Genomic DNA, 18,866 nt, shown 5'->3' on the forward strand with positions numbered 1-18,866 from the left:
AGCAACAGTACAATGAAAACTATGGAGTGTTTGCTGATACTTAACAAACAGCATCAGTCTGAAAACATATGGGTCTACAGTTCAAGTTTTGGACAGTCTTAAAGCTTAATGTACTGGGGAGATTAGATAATTGTAAAGCTGTAAAATTATATATGACTATGGTTCCCTCATATTAGTAGGTAGCTGCTGTATATTCTATAAATAAGTTGTCCAGGTGATGCAATAATTTCTACTTAAAGGTATTAAAAAGAATGTAATGAAAAAAAGCAGATTTTTAAGACAATATTTCAGACATAAAATATGATATCTACGCAGTTCTCAAGAGATGACTAGAAAACGAAAAGAGAAAAAAGCTGACCAATAGTACAAAGCCCCTTAATTTTTATTTACACAGGGAATTTTAAAACACGTAAGTGTACCATTAAGAATGTATTCTCTACTGAAAATTAACTACATTGTAATTGGCTGTAGTAAGTCCGTTGCTGTATCTTTGCATGTGTGGCTTGTTTTGAAGACAATCTAAAATTAAAAACTGTCCATGATTTAAGTAATTTGTCTTTGTATATGTAAAGAAATTTTTTTTTTTTTTTAAGAACATAGCACAATGTATTCCATTTCCATTTCTTATAATGTCAAATACAGGTTGAAATATTTTCTGTATTCTTCCCTATGGTTTTCTGCACCTGGAGATGGTTAAGCAAATGCAGTCAAAAGAGCATTCTCAATTTTGTACTCAGAAATATATGGTTATAAAGAAACCATTTGTTTTTAATCATTTTGAATCCAGAACAAATGGTATTTTGCTCAATTTTGGAGAAGTGGTGAGCCAGCCAAGGAAGGCTTCCACCCCTAATGGCAAGTAGGAATAGCACAATTTATGCCAGCATATAGCATATATAGTTTTACAAATTCAAATCTTGCCCTTGATAGGGATCAGATTATCAAATTTTATACAATGCAGTTACTAATTCCTATCACTGTATCTTATAATTCTTACTACATTTTAACTGGGTTTTTGGGGTCGGCAGTGCTAAGTGCCAGGAAGCTCAAGTTTTGTATGCCAATACTAAAATATTAGTAAAATAATAAAATTTTTACTAAAATTTTAGACTAAAATAGTCTAAGGCCTTTTTTATACTGTGTTAGTTGAGGGGTTTTCAGAAAAAACACAATAGGTTTAGCTTTAGTAGTTGAAAAAGGAATACTGTGCAAATCTGTATACACTTCTTCAGATAGGTGGTTTGGGATGTTACAGAATTCACCTTTTCTAGTTCACAGTCTGTCATCCATAGCTCAGAGCCATGAAGAAGGAAGGACTAGGCTAGGATATTGGACTTCAAACTGGAGATAACTTTTGCTGCTAGCATAGAAGAGAATGATAATATTTTAAATTACTTCAATGAATCTTTCAGATCTTGTCTGTTAGAATCTTAGTTAGGCTGATGTGTGTTCAGGTTTGCCTGCGTCGATTGAAAAATCAGGAAATTGTGGAAAATCAGTTTGTAGATGCAACTGTGATATCACATTATTTTTTACATTCAGACTGCAATTTCTCTATATTTGGAGTCCTTACATGTTGTTGGGTGAGGCAGTTCTTCCAGGCCATGTGTGCTTCTGTCTTTCACTTATTTCTGTGTAGTTGTGAGCACTATTCTCAGTGCTGATCAACATAAGATTGTTTAATTTAAATCATATATATTGGTCTGATATCTAGGTTTAGAGGATGTATTTCTTCCTTTCAGGTACTTATTAAATTAGCCTTTGAAACTTTGCATGTCTGCTAGCTTTTAGGTATCACACTAATATTCTCTTAAATGTATCTTTTTTTTTATTTTGGGGGAGTTTAAGAAATTCAATGTCTTGTCTGTTTATTTTATTCTTAATAGAAAAGATAATAAAATATCTTAATTCCTCCAAGTACACAAACTGTGAGACACATCATGTTTGAACATGTATATTAATAAATTATGGAACCACAGCAGAAACTATAATTGCAGAAGGTAAATAAAACCAATGCATCACCTTATAAATGTGGCCTTTGTGACACTGGTAAAATAATATTATTGCCACTTAAATATTTTGCCACAGAAGTTTGAATACTGAACTTGGTGAAGATTAGTCTGTATGTCCTGTACATCTTTACTTTCAGGGCATCTGCTGAGTCTCTAAAAATGACATGTAATCTGTGAGAATCATAAGAATTAAATCAACCTCCTGAGGCTTTTTCTTTGCCTTGGGTGAGAATGCTACATGTTATAGCCCTAAGCAAAACAAGTCCATTGTAGTGGCCTGTTTTTGTGTCTTGTCTTGTCCCTTTGCTGATAAAAAAGGTTATGCCTAGAAAGTGTGTTTTTTTTCAAGTAAAGGAGCTGAGCTAATTTAAATAACATATATAAATATAAAATAAATAACATATTTTAAAAATTAGATTACTATAGAAGTGTTTTCAGTCATCCTGTGGTATCTGTTTAAACATTATTACTGAAAGTATTTTGAAAGTCATTTTTAGAGAGGGAATAAGGAACAAATAACTATACTTTCATTGAATGCTTATTTCAGCTGCTAAAATGGTGTATGACATCATCTTTTTGTGTAATTTTGTCTATTCATTCTGTTTTGTTTTGTTGATTATTAGGTATTTGAGGTTGTAATATTTCTCAGTCTTTTTGCAGAATAACTTTAGGCCAGCAATAAATATTCCACCACAAAAGTAGAGTTCTTTAACTCAGTGTTCAGTTCAGTGAAATTTAGCTCTTGTTATTTACAGACATCTTCATAATGCTTTTGACTCTTTAGGAAACTAGCCTTTTTTCAGAAAAGATTTTCCACTTCATTTTTGGTTTAACACTTTGAACTATATCCATATACTTTTATAATCTACAAAACAAGTGAGTTTCTAAGAACACATTACTTGTATCTAAGGACATCTCCATATTGAACTACACACACAATACTACATATAAAATTGTTCTTGTATTATATTCTCCTATGTGTTTGTGGTTGGTTGGCCAACAGCTGTGGTGGTTGGCCAGCAGCTAAACACCACATAGTTCTTTCTTGACAGGGACTTGCTCCTTGCCCCAGTAGGACTGGGAAAAGAATAGGACAAGCAAAATTGAGAAAACTTGTGTACTTGTGTGTTGGTAAGGACAGTTTAATGAAGGAATGAAAGAAGACTAAATCCCCCAAGGAATGCAGATCAATGCCAAGCCAGGCTCTGAGCAGACAAATCGCCACCTCCTTTAGATTTTATTGTTAAGTGGTGTATGTGGAAAATGTCCCTTTGGTCACTTGGGGCCAGCTGTCTATCCCATCTGGTTCCCTCTCCCCATTGTGTGCATCCCAAGCTCACATGCCCAGGTGGCAGCATGAGAAACAGAATACCCTGACACTGTGCCCGTGCTGCCTAGCAATGGCTGGTATGTTATCAGCATGGGTTTACTTACGAATCCCAAACACTGCACCTTAGGAGCTGTTGGAAGACAATTAACTACATCTCCATTTGTGCTGTAAGATAAGCCAGCAGGAAAAATACTGTTCTGGTTTAACAGAGACCTTAGGCTTGAACTTGTGACAACAAAAGAGTGTAGCATCTCTGGAAGGATGAACAGGTAATTTGGGTGGAAGTACAAAGATGTTGTCAAGTATGTGGACAGAAAGAGCCAAAGCTAAACTGAACCTTAATTTGACCACTGTGATTAAAAACTAGGCGATTCTGAAGGTCTCTTCCAACTTTGATGATTCTGCTATCTCAGCCAGATGCAGCACACTGTTATTACTATAGTACAAAATACAGTAAGACTTTAAATTATCCATGACTCGTGAGCTATGGCCTCTGACATGAGATCTGCAGCAGTGCAAGACTGAAGTCTGGCTGTACGTAGGTATAGTGCTAGCTAGCATCAGAATTTGTCTTGGGACCATTATTACAAACTTACAATTTTACAAACAATAATATTATGTAAATTAACATGGTAATTAAAGGAAAAATTTTTGGCCTTGCCTTGGTCATCCAGCATTACTTAGGGCCATTGATCAAATTGTGTTAATTCCAGGATCAACGAGTGTCAGTGTTTTGGGATGTGAAGGCTTTATTAATAGTGTGCTGTCAGGGTCTTTGTGCCACCAAGACTTCCTTGAGTGTTTAATTAAATATGACCTTCTAATTGAAAGAAAATCTTTGTCTTTTTACGTCTCAAAACTGGCAAAAGATGCAGTTCTAAGAAGTGGTTATATACTGCGGCCAAATTTGAAAACAATATATTCTTAAGAATGAATATTTGAGGTAGTGAAAATAAAGTGAAAAGGCTTATCATGGAGATAACTCAGAATTATTTCTAGCCCAACATCTGTAATGTATATTATAGAAATGATATGGAGTTGGTTGGTAATTCAACAATTGCTAATGATTAAAAAAGACTAGGAACTTTAAGGTAATTTTGTTGGAATTTTAAGCTTCTTTTTTTCTTGTCAGATCAGTGGTAGTTGCACTGGTCTGACAAGAAGTATAGATTCGTTTCAGGAATTAATCAAGAATTCCTATTCTAGTTGGCTGGTAGCAGCAAAGTGTGTCCCACAGGAATAACTCTGATGGTAACATCTAAGTTAGGAAAATGGCTTTGCTAACAAAATAGCATATACATTTGACAACAAAAGAAAATAACCAAAGATAAAATCTCAAATCCTAGTATTACTGGTACTAATACAGGCATTGTTATAAATCAGTGTAGCACAGAAGTAATGCACTGCACTGATTTCATGTAGCTTACATCCCTACATATGCTTATTAGTTTAAAATTAAACAGTTTTGAAACACACCAAGGGAAATGTTTTAGTTCAAAATTCTACACCTAGCTCCAGAATGTTTTTGTTCTTAATTGAATCTTCAATTCAAATCATTTAATTGAATTGTTCTTAATCTCCAGAATTGTTCTTAATCACAGAACAAAGTTATACTGCCTTCAGCACACTCATCAGCAAAACCTGTGTTGTTTAACTCTTGAGTCATTGTACTTTTGGATTTGGAAATGGGTCTTTCAGTTTCTGAAAGCTGTGTGGCTTGAGACTGAACATTTCTGTATTGGAGCATGAACTGACATATAAATTAAATCACTAATAAGTAAACAATTTAGCCCATTAATATATTAGCATATGATGGATGAGAAAATAACAGAAGAAAAAAGCAACTTAAAATTGCAGGAAGACTATAATTCTCAAGGCACTTATTTAGTGATAAAATTGATATCAAAACATTATATCTATAACATGAAGGAGGGAGGTTCAAAAATAGCTAGTCTCTCAGAATCTATCTAGTATTAATGTCCATAAAATAGCCTCTTTTTTCACATATGCTTTGTGCTTTTCATATGCTTTAGTGTATTTGAACTGCTCAAGGGACAGAGAAATTGAAGTGCAAATTCTCCATATGAATGATCTGCTGTGATTATATATAAAGTGTATGCTTGCATATTAAAATCTATTAGTTGTAATTTTCTCTTTCTGTGATTTTTGTTTAAACTTGCTTTTTATTTATTCTTTTTTTTTCTCATTTTTTTATTCCTTTTTTCAAATTGATGCTACAGATTCTTCAGTGTCTTTCTGATAACTTTCTTTCTAGCACCTTATTTTCTGGAACCGTGGACTAAAAGACAATCACACTGAAGCTGCAGTTTCTGAGTTCCACTACTGCTATCAGCTTGTTCATTCATCATTAACTTCTTTTGGAATCTGGATACACCAATAACATTTATGTAATAATGTAAAATTACTATTGCCTGGCAATTTTTCTGTGTTTTCTAAGGCAATCGAGGAAATGATTAACATTGCTTATTATCATGTGCTTTTTTGTCTATTTTTGGTTTTTTGTCATTTTTTGTAGTCTTTCTAAGTGGCTTTGCAGGTGATTTTCTTGCTATTTTGTTCCTTTAATTTACATTTCCTCTTTGCCTCAGGTTACACATGTGCATCTTCTGGAGTGATCCCTTATGCCTTAGCAAGATCTCTTTTTAAAACATGGGAAGCTGATTCAATTGGATTGAAAAAGTAGGGTTGAACTTATTTTTCCATTGTCAAATACATCTATATGTTTCAAGAGCCAATTTACTGTTAGACCATTTCAAATGCTACAAAAACATGTGATTTAACTATATCTTTTTTCATAGTGTGTGCATTTCTTTTTGAGGCTCCCTCTTCTCTTAGTCTATTTCCTTCTATAAGCTTAGTTCATGTTGCCATAAGTCCCTGCCCATTACATTTCAAGTTTCTTTGTTCTTCTCAGCTCTGCACTTGCAGATAGGTTTATGTCCGAAATAGTTTGTTGGAAATTCTGTGGATGAAGGGACCCACACTTGCATCAGAAAATTGGACAAATTTCACTGTACCTCCTCTCCCCAGATTCGTAGGGTGCTTTTATTTTTAATGATTAAATTTTATTAAATACAGAAAAATGTTAAGTTGGGAAGTGGTAGGAAAAAAAATCTTGGAATTGGATGAGTCTGCTTTGTTGAAATGTATTAGGAAATGCTCTCTAATTACTGTTTCAGATACACTAGAGACTGTAGAATACTTTACCCAAAATGCAAATAAACAGGCTTCATAATCCTGTAGTCAGTTTCTATGAAATGAAGGTATTCTCTAGAAAAAGAGGAGATGATCACCTACTGTTGAGATGTATCTTAATAAGACGAGCTTCACTAGGATGATCAAAAGAAAACCTTCTTTGCTCATTTTCAACTGAGCCAAATTGTTTGTGCTGACAATCATGGTACTACTTGGGTCATGGAAGTTGAATATTCTAGGAGAATCTTCTGAAAATTGATTAGTACTCTTGTTTGTTAGTCAACAATTTTTAAATGAAATTGTCTTGCTCAGATTTTGATGAAATCTTTTTGTCATAGTTATATAAATATTAAACCAAACTTACTTCAATTATAAAACTGATGAATTACACTGATGTTGAGATGTTGAGTGTTATTTCACTGAACCCAAGAACTTAAGAAATAGGTAAGATAGGAGCTTGGTAGCCAGGACAGTTTTAAGTAAGCCTCTCCTGGTGGGAAACAAATTTTCAAGTTTTGAATAAAGAGGTATATTGGTGTTTCTGCATGCAGAGAATGTCAATAAGCTTAAAAAAAAAAAAAAAAAAAAAAAAAGCATTCTATTTGACCACAGTGAAGCCTGACACATTCTTATTTCAAGAACATTTTTGTTAGACTGGGTCAGGAAAAGATTTTGATTGTGTGGAAGCTGCTTTGTCTTACTAATGATGGCATTATAAGAATAGTTACTTTTCTGAAGACATTCCAAAACAGTATGTACATTTAAAAACATTTTTGTTTATTGTATTAATTCATGTTTTGTGTTCTAAGTAGCATGCTATTTATTATTCCAGCACATATCCTGTTGAACCAATAATACAGAGTGAAGATAATTCCCATCTAAAGGAGCTTAATCTAAATGATACTGTTTTTTCCATCTTGTTTGCACTATTAAAAAAAATGACAGTAGAGTATTTTTTGCTTATGTCTTCTAGACTCTAACTGGAGAGTTACATCACAGTGTACAAAAGCTAAGAACAAAAATCAAACTGGCAAAAAAAAAATGGAGAAATGAAAGCACGCAAAAACAGTCTTTCACAAAAGTCTTCAGTTAGCAACGTCTATCCTTAATGTTTCAACCACTGATCTTTACAAAATACTACAAGAAGGAGATGATCAGGTAAGTTATTATAAGGACTTCAGTAAAAAAAGCAAAAATGAGAAGATGCTGACTATATCCTCCTTGAAGAAAAGAATTTGCAGGTAACAACTGGAATTTCATTGTGCAAGATACAGCACAGAAATCAAGAAGGATTTAATCTGAATGAAAAGGTCAGGCTAGAGATTCATAAGGTGGCAAGACTTACAGCATGCATAAATATACAGATACTGCTTTGAGCATGTGTATGTAGAGATATTATTCCGTATTTTTCTTTATTGTGAGGCTATTTGGCAGGATTGTATGTTTTAAATAGACTTCTGCATTAAAGAAAACAAAATTAGAGTGTGTCTTGGTGTGCCAGATTGATTTTGTTATACTTCCTCTATGAATTGTGATACCTATTAAAGGTATTTCTGGTAGACAGATGGTTTCTGTGTGAATTCATTGCCTTTTTTGTTGATTCTATCATACATTTTACTATGAAATATTTGATAGTGTTTCATCAAATCACTCTATTAAATAGATGCAGTGGTGGGTTTCTTATCCAGATTTATTAAGTCCTGATCAAATAATACATGAAAAAGCCTGTACAGTTACTTTAGCAAGTGTCTAGGAGCTGGCCATTATTGGCCTGTAGCAGCACTGTGGTGATGACTTAGGTTTATATAAAGTGGCCACAAAAAGGATGGTGTCCTGTTGGTGAAACAACAGTGCATGATATGTGTATGCACTGATAGAGATTACACTCATGAATACAAATAAAATGGGCTGATCCCTGCCCTGTTTACTTACATTTATACAATCCTATAAAGCGATTCACTTTGACAGAATTGTTCCAAGCTTATCTCATTCACAAAGTAATTTCTACATCCTGTAGCTTTTTGTTTTAGTCACTGTGAATATATGTGTAAAACACGTAAACATACTTAACTATAAATATAAAACAAATTTATTAGGTGGGAGATGAATTTACACTACACATACACTATATATTCTATCAGGGTGTAGACTCAGAAACATTTATTAAACTTATAAAATTTAGACATAGATTACACGTACGCCTGTATATTCATATGAAAAGACATGCTATGCTATTTCTAGAGGCATGAACAGACAAGGGTAGGTTTAATAGATTTTAATAGAGCACTGATTCTTGATGATTATGCTTCAGAAAACTAATTTTGCAAATGTGATTCCAACTTCCACATGCTCTGTATTTTACGTATACCCAGTTACACATTTCCTTTTTTGTTCCTGATGTTTTTCATTTTAGGAAACAGCAGAAACAAAAATGGAATTTGGAAAAACTAAAGAATGGCTACAGCATATACAGAAACTTCTTGAAGCACAGGGGCTCAATCAATAGAATCCCACAATGAATTATAACTTTCTGCTTTGATTAGCTATGTGTTTTTAGTTTTTAATTAATACATTGTACTTGTAATTATGGTGCCATTGATAGTCTCAAACTATACTGTGATGAGCAATGTGAAGTCCTTGTTTTGTGGCATTTCCTTTGTATTTCTCTTAAAATCAGAGTTACTGTGTAAAACTGAAGAGATGTTAATCAAGGATTGTGATAGCTAACTTAACAGCTAACTTAAGCTAACATAACCAGTAAAACAATGCTAGAGAAAACCAGCACAGATCTTGGCAAATGTGTTAATTGAATTATTGAAACACTGTATAATGCTTTCTAGAGTAAAAATTATCTGTTCTCTCATACCTCTTAGGAAAAAGAGACTTTTTTTATGTGCCTTTAAAGTTACTAGTTGTTATGGACACCTGAGGAGTTCATGGGTTTCTGTGACCTTTTACTGTGGACCTGTTTCCAGTCAATTCATGTTTTCCTCATAGCCAGACAGCTGTTTATTATCGTGTCTTCTCGCATTCCCTACAATATTTTCTACTGAGACCTCGAGCAGCTTGTTAGTGGGAAGTAAATATTGATTTGGCATCCTGTCAATGCAGAAAGAATGAAAAAATTTCCACCAGAGGCCCCTCAAACATTTTCCTATCGACATTTTCTGGGCAGAGAGGAAAGCTGCATAGAGGATGACAAGTCTGAGACTAGCAGAAATCCCTGAGGGGTCCATTGAGACTGCTGCTGTGACCTGTGTGATACTTTTTCTTCTCTTTCAAGTCTTTTTTTTTAATACACACAGAGTCTGCTGGGATGCTCCCCTCTTGTAAGTGATCAAGGGCAGTTTATTGGCAGGTGAGAGCCCAGCTTTTCTACCCATAGTCAGCTTTTGTTTGGACATCACTGACAACATATCCTGACTCTTAAAACTTTTCTGTTACATTTTTAGTTTTCTCTTTTATTTAAATGATGGGCAGCTGATGTCTGGAAAGAAATAAAACTTGATTTGTAAATCCACTGCATAATGCATATTCACTAGTATGGATCCATTAGTGATGTAGTAGTTAAGAATATGAATGATTGAAAATATTTTGAAAGCCCTTTTAAAGAAACAGACACATTGAATTTATGTATTTAACCATCAATAACTTTTGTGTTGAGATTGTATCCTGTGACCAGATTCCTAAGAAATGATAGGTTTTCCCTCTTTCATTATCAAAACTTGAAGACTGCTTAATTGCTGCAGCAGAGGAAATAGAAATATCGGTGGGCTTTTACTGGCTTTGTCAAAAAGACTGGCATTTTAATCAAACTTCATAATGCTACATGAAACTCAACATTAAAAGCACAATTATTTATATTTACTTAATTGCCTTAATTTTATCTATTTTTAAAAAATATATAAATTTCAAGATTCTGTTCATATTATGTGCTCCAAATAATTAACCAGATCCATAGAATACAATGAAGACTTCTTGTTCTGTTTTTCATTGTTATTTGGTAAATAGCTAAAAAATTATTCAGCAGAATTATATCACTTTTCTTCATCTACTATAGACAGACAGCAAAAACCAGGGGATGGAGATTGAAGGAATTGTTGAATCAAACCAGGTATATTAAGATTGCAAATGTTATATAAGGATAGAAGATCTCATTGTTCTTAGCCATGAATGTTTGCGTACAAGTTAATAGTGATTTTCTGTGATTTTTGCTCCATCTTGTGGGGTTCCTCAGAAGAAACACTGAGGGTAGAGGTAATTTTTGGCAAGCAGACCATTTTTAGAATTGCAAGAGGATTATAGTGGTTTTGGGGAGCAGCCAGCTCTTCTTTTCATTTCTGTCCATGCTAAGGCATATAGATGGAAACAGTTAAGATTTATTCATCTGTATTTGAGAGCAGCTCATGGAACAGCTCTGTGCCTTTTAAAATGGTTTAGTCATATCTTGCAGAGTTTGGTTGTGGTTTCTTTTAGTAAGTTTTGGTAATATTTCTGATCAGCAAATTAAAGCCCATGTTGAAATGTAAGCTTTCTGCAGGGTTTTGCTCGTAAGAGACAGACTGCTAAGTTTTACATGTTGGCAAACTGTGCTACCCATTTGCATCCTGAACAAAGATGCAGGATTGCCCTTTTCTGATTTTCTGAGTAAACGTTCAGTGGAAAATTGCATCAGATCACTTAATATTGCAGTTTGATATAGTGTCTTTTTGTGCCATTGAGCCAGGACTTTGAAACATAATTGCCCAGCAGTATTGATTTAATTGCCTAGGTTTATTTGTGGACTCCTAATTATTGACTGGAGGTAAATTTAATGGAGAAACCTTTATGAACCCTGGGAAACTGCTGCTATTGCTGTTATACATAATGAACTGCATCATATCCCTTCAGATCATTCTTCAAGCTAATTTTATTCTACTGTGACAGTACGATAACATTTAAAATGTCATAGACATTTTATTTTTATTACTGGCATACGCCATTTTACTGCTGCACTAGAATTTTGGGGGGGACTGAATGAAGCACTAGCTGCTTCCTACTGTCATTTTATAGATTCCCCTAAAGTGTAATAAAGGATAAAGGATGCCACAACTCTGTTTTCACTTCATCTGTACCTTTATTTTCCATACTCTTATGGACTTGGAAAAGTCTCATATCTGTCAGCTTTACAACATTATTAATATGTTAGTGATAAATACTCTTGCATTCCTGAAAATCACAGATACCAGTCAGAGTTTGTGTCCTTGTTTTATCAACTACTATGTCAAGAAACTAGACCACTACTAAGAGGCTTATGATTTAAGAGACATGTCTGCATAGTGATGTTGTTATGTAAACAAGAATCATGTAATAGGAAAGTATAATATGACTGTATTATAAACTCAGCATAACTGGTAAAAATTACTTGTTGTCTAAATCTATGTCTTGAATGACCAGGAACTGAGGTTTTAATCTGTTGTCTCTGTATTTATACAGTAACACTAGATTGTTCTCACTAAAGCATGAAATAATAAAAATAAATCATCTCAATAACTGACACTGGGATAAAAGAAAAATGTTCTCTGGCCTGTTAAGAACCTGTTTGCAGAGAGTTTTCACATGACTGCACAAAAATACCTGCTACTTGCACATGTGTAGAGGTATCAGACGAATTACACATTACTGTTTGGGCTTGGGAGAAGTCTCATAGGTGTTTAAGCTTTTAGTGTTTTATTTTATTTAGGGGGAAATAAGTATGATTATCTCAATGTGTATGTGTATTTACATCCTGCAAGGCAAGTGATGAGGCGTTTACCCACTTTATCCCTCACATATGAGTGTTTATGTCTTCTTGTGTCTGGCTCTTTGCAGTAGCACTCTCTTCTTATAATCATAAACACTCCCCCTAAAACTCAAACAAAAGCAACGTTTTTGAGTTTTTTCCCATCATAGGAAACTTATAGCTAACCCAATACATGACTTCTTCTCATGTAACTTAAACATGATTTCTTATACTACCCCTGGCTTTCATTTACTGTGTCTTATTGTAAGACACACCATCTCAGAAAAATCTTAATAATTTTGTGCGTGCGTACAGTATGGTAGGTAGCCCAATCCAGATTACTGCCCGAAGTCTCCAAAATTTATTTTTTAATAAAATGCAAATAATCTGCCTAAGTTTTTACAGCAGCACTTGCCGTTCCTCCCTCCTCATGCACTCCTTGGGATATGACATCTCACACTAACAAAGCTGCCTAATAAAATCTTTTCTCACGTGACTTCATTATGAGTCTAAAAGTCATATTCCAATAATGAAAACATTCAGAAAAGCTCCCTTTCTGTCGGCACTCTTTGTATAACACATCTCTAGAATAGGGTTTAGAACAGTATATTCATTAATCATAAGTTAGGATTTTCCCCAACCCCTTTTTAGGATTTGCACTGGCTTCTAAAGGCATATTTCTGTTGCTGTCATCTGGGAATGGACACTAATGGCCACAGTTGTTTCCTTCCTAATTTCTTGGCATGTAAATCACCTGCTTTGCTTTCGTTAGTCTCTCTGCAGTCTATGTGTGTCATTGAACAGCTCACACCCAGGAACATCTATTCACCCATGTACAAACCTGTGCACAATCACCACTGACACCATCACCAGGTGTTTCAGGTACTGCACCTTAAAAAGCAGCACCAGCACAGTCTGAACCACATTTTGGGCACCATTAGCACAGATGCCAGGTCATGACTTTTCTTCTCATTATGAGAATAAGAGCCTAGTCCTGTGTACTGACTATGCATTATGGTATAAATCTATGTTTTATCTCATGCACACACAAAAAAAAAAAAAACCAAAAAAAAAACAAAAAACCACCTACATTATATCACTTGTCCTAAATTGAAATCAAGGAGAAATTGGCTTGGTCACTCAGAATAAAAGGCACATATATATTTATATAATGATGTATATGCAGCTGCCATGAGGCAGAATAAGAGCAATGAGTAAGACAAAAACCAGTGATACAGTGAAGCTTTTTTTTTTTAAATTTATTTTGAATTTTAGTTTTTAGTGATTTTAGGATGTTTTAGTTATTGGTCTTAGTGCCTAATTTTGTTTCATATTATTTTTTGTGGTTCACTTAATTCAATCTACGGCAGCTCTGCAGTGTTTGAATTGTATTTTGTTGGGAAAATGTATTGTACTAATGATCCATATGGGAAGATGTGAAATAGTTGTAACCAGTAATTTGTATGTTCCAAAACCTAAATACTTTTATATTTATGCTAAAATGTTTTAGTCTTTTTGAAGCAGAAGCTGAAGTAATCCTACACTCTGCAAATGGGGATGCTGTGTCTCCTTGGAACAAAAACATTGCCTTGCATCCATTATAATACTTTCCGCTGGCAGATTGCTGTATATTTATGCATTTGTGCTGACAGAGGCTCAGTCATGTGGTTTAACATCAATAAATATTATTAGTTTGTTTTTATTATAGAAGGGATCTCCAAAAGAAGCACATTTAGGGTCAGAATAAATAGGTGAGAGAAGGAAAATTAACGGTTACTATTTCTGACTCTTTAGGATCGCATTACCTTACATTTATCCATACACCAAGATATCTGTCTGGTAAGTTGTGTTAGAAATATGCCTTTCATTCATATGCGTTCCTACTATCAAAGAAGATAATTGTAAATCTGGGAACTCAAATAAATAAAATTCTTTTATTCCAGATGTAGTTTGCACATTCAGATGTTGTAAAATCATATGAACCAATTAAATACTACTTCTGTTAAAGGCTACCATAATGTACTGATATAGGATCACCACAATTAATGTTTAGTGGATTGTGGCACAGATAATTGTAAAAAATCTAAAAGAAGTATCATTCTGTATTAAAATATCTCATGATCAGTGGTAAAAACAAGCTTTCACTCCTTAGGTGTGTGCTTGGCACTCACTGAACTTGCAAAGCCTTTCCCAAGCATATGGCAGGTTTTGAAGCTGGGATGAATGCTTTAGAGTAGAGATGACTTCAGTAGTTGTGAAGTTCTGGGGAGAAGTGTAAAGGGAGGTTTCCCAGGATAGTTACAGAGTCATCATTAGAAGTAAATCCGACAAGCTTCTATTAAAGATTAAGGCTGTAGAGATCATTCAGTTCTGGGTGTCTGCAAGAAAAGAAAACCAGAAAGAAACATACAGCACTTTCTCTGAAACCAACAAATGTTAAAAGAATGATATAATGTTCCACTTTCAAATGCTCTTGATTTAAATGAATCACTTGAATGGCAAGAGTTCTTGAAAGATCACTTTGTTATAACATAGAAGCCACAGAGAGAAGTGAGCAGTAAAATGTATTTAGAATGATACCAGCCACAGACATCAATAAAAAGCCATTCATCTCAGTCATGGCATTAAGGAGGTAAAATGTATCAGAAATGGATGTAGTCAAGGCAGGCAAGAAGAATTAAAGACTGTGAGGTAATGATACAGTGTTCTCATAATGAACATAGGAAAAAAGGGAGAGAAATTAGAGGGAGCAGGATGCTGGAGTCAATATTTTCAAAGTGTAGTAGCAAGTGAGTGTCACAGAATTTCAGATAAGATTATGTCTTATATTACACTGAATAGATTTGTGCTCAGTGAATTTGAGCCTTCTCTTCCCCCAAAAGTCTTCACAATAGAGCACAGGAGAAAGCTGACAGGTGTACATGTCTTCTAGAAATTTCTTGCCACACATGTAAGTTATTTATGACAGATGGAGACATGTCTGGCCAGAAAGCACCAGCCCTTGAAAACCCCCTTTCATGTAGAAAAAGGAAATAATACATATTCTTGTCCTTTTCCTGTAACTACAAAGTGACTGTTTAGCAGCACTTAGGATGCCATTTTATCTTTTCACAGTACATGCCTTCTATAAACAAGATTTTCCTTTTTTAGATTATTTTTTCTGACTTGTTTGAAATTATAAATAACAGTATATAGATTTGTGTCTCTATATCAGTTCAAATGTAACATTTTGTATTTGATGTGCTTTATATCTGGAGTTTTTATTTGTTTCTTTTGTAATTTTTGATTCATGTCTATTTAGGAAACAAGCACTACTCTATCTGGCATAAAGACCATTCAGTGTTCTCTTTCAGATGGCATAGAGAAGTAAAAAAATGAAACTAGAGCAACAATACTGAAGTGTGGAACTACACAGGAGTTTAGATAGAAAAGTGTTGCTTTGAACTAAAGTTGTGAAAAGCGGAAAATGATGATTGGCCAGCAGCTTGTTCCACCAGTTTCTTTATTTTACCTTATTTATTTCTGGTGGAATTATGTCTCCTTCTGAATGAGCTGTTACTTTTCATGTAGTACTGACCCCTCACTCAGCACTGGTCTCGCCATGTGTTCAGAAAGCTGGCAGAGTTCTGTGAAGCTGATAGAGACTTTTCAACAGCGAAGGAAAACTGTCCCGTTCTCCTCTAGCACAGCACTACCCAGAGGGATGGATACTGCCACAACCACTCTTCTGACCACTTCTAAAAATACTTCCCAACAAACAGTGCACCGATATACCAGAATTTTGAAAGAAAACCTCTTTAGGCATTAAAGTGATGATACTGAAAAATATACCAAATATCCTTTGAAGACATTGGTTGTGCAAATACATCCTTCATATCAGATAAGTTAAAAGAGGTTTTAATTTTTCTCTGTAGACATGTCACTAAAATTTTTGGTATCCTGTTTTACAGAAGCAGACATTTGTGTCATATTACAATTAATGCAGTTGAAGCTTTGGGATTTTACTTTGCTTTGAGAGTTGTTTTTTTGTGGTTTTGTTTGTTTTGGGGTTTTGTTCTTGTTTGGTTTGGGGTATTTTATGTTGTTTGTTGTTTAATTATTTACAAGGTTTTGTGTGTGAGTCTAAGGCAATTTGCTACAGCATTGAAAATTATACTGGTAGTTCTGTCTCATCCTCCTGAGAATAGTGAACTTACACACATACACTACCATTTCTGCATGCCCTAGAGGTGACTGTAACCTTTTATTGATCATCTGATTGAAGATAAATGACAGAGATGCTGGTACTGCAGTTTACATCATTAACATGGTCAGTAAAGCATGAATTGTTCAATAAGGAGTTTATATTTTTTCATTTTACACTGCTCTTTTATCATTTTTATGATAGAGAGCAAAATTTCAGACACTAACCAGGCAGATGAACTTTAAAGATCAGAAATGTGTGTGTGGTAGTTGTCAGAACTAAGTGAAATCTGATAGTTTAAAGATATTTAATAAATGTATTTCACATGAAAAAAATAAAGTTTAATGATCATTTTTCTTACTCTGTTTCTTTTTCAATTTCCTTTTGCCTCATACTTAATGGATGCTGTACTGGAAAAATTAAATGAGAAGAAGAAATTGGTAGAAGAGTACAGTTCCCTCATGAAGCACACTGTATGATAGTGCCACAATTTATATTTGCAAAATGTGACTAAAATGTGTGCTGTTTCCTCATGTTTTTCCTCTTTTCATAAAGACCTGTCAATATGCATGTTCAATACATACACAGAAACCATGAACTAATTAATTGTTGAACAAGAGGAATTAATTAAATTCCTATTAGAAAGCAGTGTGGTATTTGATTCCTGAAGAGAAAAATTGCTGCAAATCAATGCAAAGCTCAAAATTATTTTCCTTTAAATGCATTGGCAGTGAACACGTGTACAGGCTTTGTAGAAAGAGGATGTCTTTGTTATGACTAACACACATTTATACAATTTTGAAAGAACAAGAAACAGCCAAATAACACCTGATTGTAATAATCAGAACAGTAGAAGTAGGATTTATGAAGGAACTGGGAATATCACTGCGATTTTTGAATACCTAATTTCTTTTAACTTCTTTGTAAAACACATATTTATGATATATGCTACATGAAAATATATGTTTTTATGAAATTATTGTAGAATAAAAATATTCTGTTTGGAGTAATACAGGAAAAGCTGTACTTTCCTCTGAGCATACTTGAGCATAACGTGTGCAATGTATTTTAAAAATTCAATAAAATAAAATTTTTTCTATTATGTTTTTCTCCACTACTAGATCCAGTTTTTTCTCAGCTAACAAGTAGCTGCAAGCTCTCACTTGGCTTGGGGAAGTAGAGTTTTAGCCAGTTCTTTCCACCAAGATTTCTTTGGCACTACTAACAAATAATTGCTGCTTCCTCACATTTTTCATATTAGAGTTTGAATTCCTATGGACAAACCTACCTGACAAAAAACCGAGACACATGTTTATGAGTTCATGTGTTAATAATGTTTAGCTCTTATATATGTCTCATTTATGTAAATCAAGTTGTTTTACAACAGATATCATTATCCATATTGGGTGGGGAATCAGAATAAAGATCTATTTAGACTAAGTTCACTTATATGAAGCATGAAATAGAGGTTTTCTGCATGTCAGTCCAGTGTTTTCCTGGGATATAATCATGGTCAGTTGCACCTGGTGAACACAGAGGCTTGAGAGAATTTTTATTTGAATTAGAGAAAATAATGCAAACATACTCCACCTACACTGGTAAATTAAGACTGGGAACTATCCCTGTATAAAAAACTGCCATATCTTTAGGAATGGTTGATAAATGCAAGAAATAATGGCCGTCATATGAAATTGTGTGGTGATACATTCAAGTAAGCAAAAGAATATCACCCACATGCAAATAAAACGGAGCTGTTGGAAATTTTTGTCTCAGATTTTACAGAAGCTAAAAATTTATATGGACTCCAATGCCAATAAAACAATGACAACAAAAATTAAACAAGATAAATCCATCAAGACACGTGGAAACTATGCTTTAATTTTGTTCAGTAATTCCAGCAAGATGTATTTGAACATTATTTCATCAAAATGTCTACTGCAGCTTAGTGAAAAGAGCTTCAGAAGGCCAAAGATCCCCAAAATTTATCCCCATTTTCTTCATTTCCACATTGCCAAACAAGCACTGGTGGAACTCTGATTTTGGTGCTGATCTTTAACGCTTGATCTTTTGTCATGGAGAAAATACAGGGAGCATCAGCTAATTCATGTAGAAAATATGTCTTTTAAAGTGGGAATTTTACAGACTACTGTCTTTTTCTCAAATATCTTGCTTTACTGCCCCTGAAAATTTCTGTACCTCCTGGGCAACTGGGTACAAAAAGACATCTTCTCTTGCTGCAAGAGTAAGCAAGAACACTCCATAACTAAATTACTATCTACTTCATCTGAAAAGAGAGAGCAAAATTAAATCCTTAAACCCAGCTGGAGACAGATTTATGCACAAATGCTCCTGAAACCATAAAAC

General features: G+C 34.2%; 1 protein-coding gene across 1 annotated transcript in view; it reads left to right on the forward strand.

The window, feature by feature from the left end:
- The window catches only part of CNTLN (centlein), a 188,462-nt gene extending 171,395 nt beyond the window's left edge, over positions 1-17,067 (forward strand). Inside the window, 5 exon segments of the mRNA XM_077790387.1 lie at positions 7,532-7,600; positions 7,602-7,636; positions 7,638-7,716; positions 8,972-9,045; positions 16,876-17,067. Of these exon segments, the coding sequence (XP_077646513.1) occupies positions 7,532-7,600; positions 7,602-7,636; positions 7,638-7,716; positions 8,972-9,045; positions 16,876-16,981 (363 nt within the window). The 3' untranslated portion in view covers positions 16,982-17,067.
- The last annotated feature ends 1,799 nt before the right edge of the window (positions 17,068-18,866 follow it).

This window comes from Lonchura striata, chromosome Z, assembly GCF_046129695.1.
Source record: "Lonchura striata isolate bLonStr1 chromosome Z, bLonStr1.mat, whole genome shotgun sequence".
Classification (NCBI taxonomy): Eukaryota; Metazoa; Chordata; class Aves; order Passeriformes; family Estrildidae; genus Lonchura; species Lonchura striata.